The sequence below is a fragment of the Python bivittatus genome, unplaced genomic scaffold (assembly GCF_059951505.1).
Source record: "Python bivittatus isolate LINGU-HERP-01145 unplaced genomic scaffold, Pbiv_v1 ctg000730_np1212, whole genome shotgun sequence".
Taxonomy (NCBI): Eukaryota; Metazoa; Chordata; class Lepidosauria; order Squamata; family Pythonidae; genus Python; species Python bivittatus.
The window spans coordinates 516,175-522,925 of NW_028277109.1; the positions used below are offsets into that span (position 1 = coordinate 516,175).

The 6,751-nt window shown below is 49.7% G+C and overlaps 1 protein-coding gene across 1 annotated transcript; it reads left to right on the forward strand.

Annotated features, from left to right (window-relative positions):
• The first annotated feature begins 1,635 nt into the window (after nucleotides 1-1,635).
• On the forward strand, nucleotides 1,636-2,619 carry LOC103058427 (olfactory receptor 5AR1-like). The gene has a single exon (XM_025176337.2). It carries the CDS (start codon nucleotides 1,678-1,680, stop codon nucleotides 2,617-2,619), a length of 942 nt encoding a protein of 313 aa, XP_025032105.2. The 5' UTR covers nucleotides 1,636-1,677.
• Nucleotides 2,620-6,751: the final 4,132 nt, after the last annotated feature.

The following is a 6,751-nucleotide window of genomic DNA, read 5'->3' on the forward strand; positions in this document are numbered from 1 at the left end:
CGTTGCACAGTGGATCTGAGGTTTGGCTCTGAGGTCTGCAGTTTGAGGTTAATCCCAGGATGGAGGGCATCGACCAGATGCGTCAGTTAAAGGCAGATTTTACTGAGGGCAGGTTGTGCTTAATGTTCAGGATAAAAAAAAAAGGACCGTTCCCAAGGTCTGAAAACGCAAGGGCAGCGATCCTTCCCTATCACGAGCCGTGAGGCAGGCTGACAGCTCTTTGGCCTCTTTGGCGATATCAGGAATGGGAAAACACCACATGGTCTATATCAGCAAAGCTGGAAAACGTTTTTGGATGGTGGGTTAGATGAAAAAAGAATTAAGCTAAATTGCACATTCTTACCTCCCGGCTGGGGGAAACTGAATCCTCAAAATGCCTCTTTCTTGCAAAGCAGCTTGTAAGCATGGATTGCAGGCTTATTGGGGAAAGGGTGCACAGCTCCAGTCGCTGTATCTCAAACGGGATCTGGGCACCTGGTGATGAAAAAGGAGCAGAAAGGGAGAACCGGAATGATCCGGGGGCCGAAGCAGCTGCCTGTGAGGCCGGGAGACCCGCTGGAGACTCCAGTCTCCAAGGAAGGGAAGGAGGAGGATCACGGCAGAGAGTCCAGAAGGGCGAACAGGAGGATTGATGGTTCTCCTTTTTCTCAACTAACACTAGAACTCAGCTCACATAATCAAGCTGAAGAGACAGAGGTTCAAGGCTGACCCTACAGCAAAGCCACAGTGCAGAGGTGAGCTCCATCACCACATCTGGAGGAAGGCACCAGCAGCCCACTCCCCCAGGTCAGTAGCTCTGCAGAATCCCTTCCCCGCCTCCCCACATGGCTCATTGCGTGGTTGGATGTGAGCCAGCCAGCCTTCCTCAAACACAAAATTCATGCACGGACTCGCCTCTCCCACAGCTGGCCTTCACAGGGAGTGGGAACTTCTTGTGGAGAGGGTCCTTTCCACAAAGACAGTGGGAGCAGCCTGGGCCCTCAGCACCTCCAACTTTGTGTTCTAGTTCCCACAAAAAGGCCCCTCTGCCCCATCTGCCTTCTCTCCCCATACAATCAGCATTCCCTTTGATCCCCTGAGCAGAGCCATTGAATCTGCCTCTTTGCTTCAAACAAGGTCCATCTGCTCTTTGGTCTTAAAGAGCAACCTGACCTACTTCAGCACAACTCTGCAGTTCTTCATCTGCAAGTAGGAGCAGAGGATGTCTGCGGAGAACATAGCTTCAGAGAGAACCTCAAACTCAAGCTAGACTCCCAAGATGGGGTTGGGTAACACAGCGGTAAACACCAATTCCACCCCCAAATCAAGAGAGACGTAAGAATCTGAAACTAAGCATTTCTCTCACCTCAGATAGAATGAAGAAGTCAGTTCTCAGTGGTACTCAAACCTTCCTACCAGTCCAAGGGAATAGGGTGGGCTATCATCCCGTTAAGCTAAAGTTGTCTGATCGGTCTGTGCACACAGTCATTGGGCTTCAGTAACCTAGACTTGGGGTAATCAAGTTGGTGAAACCACTTCTGGATGGCTTTGGAGGAAGCCAGAATTCCCGTGAGAAAAGGGAGAACGAGAGACATGGGTTCCTCTGTCTGTGAATGCAAGAAACCTCCATCTTGTTGCAATGCTACTACACCCCATTATCCTTTGTTCTTCCCTACACAGATCAACACTGTGGTTCCAATGGATGCCAGGAATCATACGCAGGTGGCCGAGTTTGTCTTCCTTGGTTTCTCAGGTGTTCCCCATGGCCAGATCTACCTCTTCGTAGTGTTCCTAGCCATCTACTTGGTGACCATAATTGGGAACGCCACAATCTTCACCCTGATCCAGTTGGACCCACGTCTTCACAGCCCCATGTACTTTTTCCTTAGCCATTTGTCCTGCTTAGATGTTTGCTACTCATCTGTCACAGTCCCCAAGATCCTGACCAATTTTTTGCACCAGAGACACACTATTTCATACAACCAATGCATGGCTCAGATGTTCTTCCTGATGACATTTGCAGGATCTGAATGTGCACTTTTGGCTGTTATGGCCTTTGACCGCTATGCTGCCATTTGCCAACCACTACATTACAATAATCTGATGAGCGGTCAGGTACGTATTCCTCTGGCCATTGCTTCTTGGATCTGGGGCTTTCTTGATTCATCAATTCACACAACTCTGGCCACCAATTTAGACTTCTGTGGAGCCAACCAGATCGATCACATCTTCTGTGACGTTCCACCCCTCCTGAAAATTGCCTGCAGTGACATCTACATCAATGAGATCACTCTCCACTTGGCCAGCATCTTCATGGGCTTGAGCCCTTTCTTGTTTATTCTCTTGTCTTACACATATGTAGTCTCTGCCATCTTACAGATCCGCTCCAATACTGGCCGGAGCAAAGCTTTCTCTACCTGTGCTGCCCACTTGATTGTAGTTACCATCTACTTTGGCATGGCCAATGTGAATTACAACCGGCCCAGTGCAGGCTACTCCTTGTGGGTGGACACCCTGATCTCCACTCTCTATTGCGTCATTACCCCCATGCTGAATCCCCTAATCTACAGTCTCCGAAATAAGGAGGTCAAGGAGGCCCTGCGAAAGCTCCTGAGTGGCCAGAAGACAGAATATGCATGACAAGTGAGTTCAACAGGACAGCTTCTCTGTCTCCTGCCCTTGCCAGTAGGAAGATGCAGAAGCCTGGAGGCTCTACTCTGTAGGTGTTGTCCAACTGGTTCTCCAACAACATCAAGAGAAGCTGACTTGAGTTCCATCTTCTGACAATCAAGCTCAGGAATTTATATTCAGAAAGAAGGTCAGAGAAAACTGTCAGCCAGAACTGAACCTGGTAAAGACCTTTTATTCCAATGAAACCCTAACCCTAACCTTAACCTTTGACAACAAGGATTGGGAAGGTGGAGAGCAGAATTTGGGGCCTCCCAGGACTAGTCCTCTCTTGCAGAAGGACCTCCCTGCCCAGAGTTTCTTTCTGTAGTGGGTTAAGAAGCAGGGGGGCTCTGAAATGAATAACCAGCTGGAGAACTTTTAAGTATTCCCAGAACACAGGCACTAGGGAGAAAGAAAAACAGGGTGAGATTTTGAGAGAGAGCAACGTAGAATTTTCTTTTGTAAAACCTGGCTGGAAGCCTTGTCAAAGACAGGCTCCTTAAGGAAAAAGATTTCATGCAACTGGGTGAGGAATTTGGGCCCAACACCCAAAAGGTCCTGGGGAGAAATGGAAACAATAATTTTACCATTAGTAGAGAAAACCAGTTGCATGATGGAGTCTTTGTTTCTGTTCAGTACTGACTGCTCTGTTTGTGGATAATTTCATATCCTCGCTGATTCTCTGTCTGTTAGCTCAGGGCTTTTCCTGATTCTTGAGTGCCATTGTGAGTACGCAGATCTCAATCTAAATTAACTCATTGCAATTAAAGGAGACTCTCAATCCTTACCTTGTAGGACTGGGAAAATAAACATCCCTTTTCTTGATCCCTGCAATGCTGGCTTTGTAATCTAGCACACATTCAAAACTCCACGAGCCAGGCCAACCTGGCGAAAAGGGCAAAACTGGAGTTATTCCTCTACTTATTTGAGCCCATGTTCGGGCCTACACTGTGGTGACAAAGGTTCAGATTCACTCGGAGTTGGACTCCGACTTGGTACGTCCAAATGAGTTGCCTGGGGCACAGTCCTGTGAAGTTATCTGGACTGAGTTTGATTCCGTTATGCTCAAGGAAGTGGACAAGATCCTTCTATCTGTTAGTTCAGCCACCTGTTTGTTAGATCCTGGCCCCTCCTGGGTTATTAAGGTAGCACAGGAGATGACCACAGGGTGGGTGCATGTGGTGGTTTCAGGCTGAGAGAGGGGGTGGTCCCACCAGCCTTGAAGGAGTTGGTAGTACATCCCCTGTCAAGAGGTCATTGCTGGACACCCACCCACACCCACACCAACACCCACCATTGGACAATTATCAGCCAGTTTCCAATCTTCCCTTTTGGAGGAAGGTTGTGGAAAAGGTGGTTGGACGACAGTTACAGAGGATCTTGGAGGAAACAGATTATCTGGATCGTTTCAGTCTGGTTTCAGACCAGGATACAGTATGGAGACAGTGCTGGTCACATTTGTTGATGACTTTTGGTGGAGCCGGGATGGGGGTGACATATCCATCCTAGGGCTCCTTGATATCTCAGTGGCCTTTGATACTGTCGACCACAGTATCTTTCTGGAATGGCTGCAGGGGTTAGGAGTGGGAGGTATGGTGCTCCAGTGGTTCATATCCTTCCTCGGTGGTCAGTTCCAGTCAGCGTTGACGGGGGGTGGAGGAGAGAGAGCTTGCATCCACAACCCCTCAAGTGTTGGGTGCCTCAGGGCTTGCTGTTCTCCCCTCTCCTGTTTGACATCTACATGAAGCCGTTGGGTGAGGTCACCCACCAGTCTGGGGTTTGGTATCATCAGTATGCCCAGCTTTACCTCAACCCCAAGGGGCATAGGTGAAGCTGTCAATGTCTTGACCAAGTGTCTGGAGGCTGTTTGGGTCTGGATGGGGCAGAACAGACTTTAGCTCAGTCCCAACAAGACCGAGTGGCTGTGGTTGTTTGGACCCCCCATGTCAGGGAGGCCCCTATCTTTGATCTTGGATGGGGCCGCACTTCCCCAGTCAAGACTGGTGCACAAACTGATCTGCTTTTATGGATTTTTTTTTTTGGTTTTGTATGCCACCCCGAGACCATTGGAGTTACGTGGTTATAATACATACATATATACACACATACATACTTTCAGGAAGTTCTAGCTTGCCTCAATCAGAAGACACTGGACAGTTTATAACAGAACACAGATGTAAAATAATACAAAACACGATTAGAACTCTGAGGACATTAGGGCTGTTTTCCAGCTTTTTGAAATATCAAGGGCTGTGGGGCAGCCTGGGCCTCCAGGGGTAGAGATATCCAAAGTGTGGGCACCAGAGCAAGAAAAGGAACTTTGCTCCATATCCTGCTAACTTTTGGGGTGAGGGTGGGGAACTGGGTGGGGATGTATTTCCTGGATGAGGCGATGCCAGATGCATCCTGGTGCTGTTCCAGGTAGGCCTTGATGGCTGACGACTACCAGAACCGAACGGTCCCAATTGCAGTCATAACTCGAGGACTACCTGTACAAATATAAAACAATATGAAATAATATAGGAACTCTGAAGACTTAAAAGCTTCATGGTTTTCCCTGCTTTTTCCCTGCTTTTGAAATACCAAAGGGCTGGGGGGAAGCCTGGGACTCCACGGCTAGAGATGCCCAAAGCATCTGTGCTCCACATCTCGCTAACTTTCGGGGGGTGAGGGGGGGGGAGATGCCTGATGCATCCCGGTGCTGTTCCAGGTAGGCCTCGGTGGCTGATGACCACCAGAACCGAACGGTATCTGGAACCCTACCAGGAGCCCTGCAGTGGCTGTAGAAGAGGGGACACCCTGTCATGGCAGGACTGAGCCCCCCAAGCACCTCCAATCTGGACAGCTGCAGTTGTGCAGCAGGCCAGCTGCAGCTAAAATGGGTACGTTGTGGTTCAGGCTACTGTGGGAAGCGAATCAGGCTTCACCTGCCAACTTCGACCATCACGCCGTTTCCCTAGTTGGGAAGAACAACATTACGTTATGCTTGTGGGCTTACAGGTTGCACGTTCCCCCTGGACTCCTTGTCCCCAGTTACCTTTGTGCTCCTCCCACACAACTGCTGTCTTCTCCTGCCCCAGCCTGGTTTTCTCCACAAAGAATCTCACTCTTGGGCCAAGGGGGTTTGGTGATGCCTTAAAGGCACTTGAGGCCAGACCCTTCCCGTCACTTGTCTTCTGCCGGGAGGGCCCGGAGGAGACCGGAGTGCAGGCAGTACCCCTTCTGAAAGATGGCTTCAGAAAGCCTTGATCAAGGTGCACCGGCAGCTTCCATGGAGAGAGGACCCCGTCCAGGGGACAGTGAAGGAGCAACGCAGAGGTGAGCTTCATCACCACGTCTGGAGCAAGGCACCAGCAGCCCACTCCCCCAGGTCAGTAGCTCTGCAGAATCCCTTCCCCACCTCCCCACTTTGCTCATTGCATGGTAGGATTTGCGTCCTCACCTGCCTTCAGGTAATATTCCATCCCCCAAGCTCTAAAGGGACACCCTTACGATACCTCCAAGCAGAGGAGGCAGACCATGAATGACTCCTTTATGTTTACTTCCCGTTAAAGGACAAGCATTTCTTCACCTCCGCCTGCATCTGGGACGGATGTACGTGTTCGCTGTGTGTTCATGCAGCCCCCTTTCTAAGACATCCGAATTAGAGGCCATCGCCCTGACTTGTGGGAAAGGGTCGCATGGGTTAAGCATGGGCTGTGTGAAGAAGGATTTTCTTCGGACTCTTCTAAATCTCTTTCCAGGGATGGGATTTCAGCTCATTTGTAATTTTAGTTGTCCTCTCGTGTTCTTTTTCCAGCTCTGGGCTACCATGTTTTAAATGTGGGGACAGCGTGGCTGTATCGTAGCTTTCTAAAGGGACATTAGACTATTAGCGTTCATAGCTTCACCCCTCTTCGTAACACGTCCTAGGATGGAATTTCTCTTTTCTCTCTGGCAAAGTGTTCTGCCATAGCCTTCTACTGAGATCTTCCTTGACTTTCCACTCCAGCCAGCAACCTTGGAGTTCCCAAGCGATGCTCCATCCATGTCCTAAGCTAGCCCTACACTCTGAGACTGGCCAAGTTCAGTAGAGCCTGGCCCCCTGCTAACGCTCAAAGGG

Bases quoted from the DNA above. Each gene is read 5' to 3' on its own strand.
- LOC103058427 (XM_025176337.2), top strand. From the start codon at position 1,678: ATGGATGCCAGGAATCATACGCAGGTGGCCGAGTTTGTCTTCCTTGGT.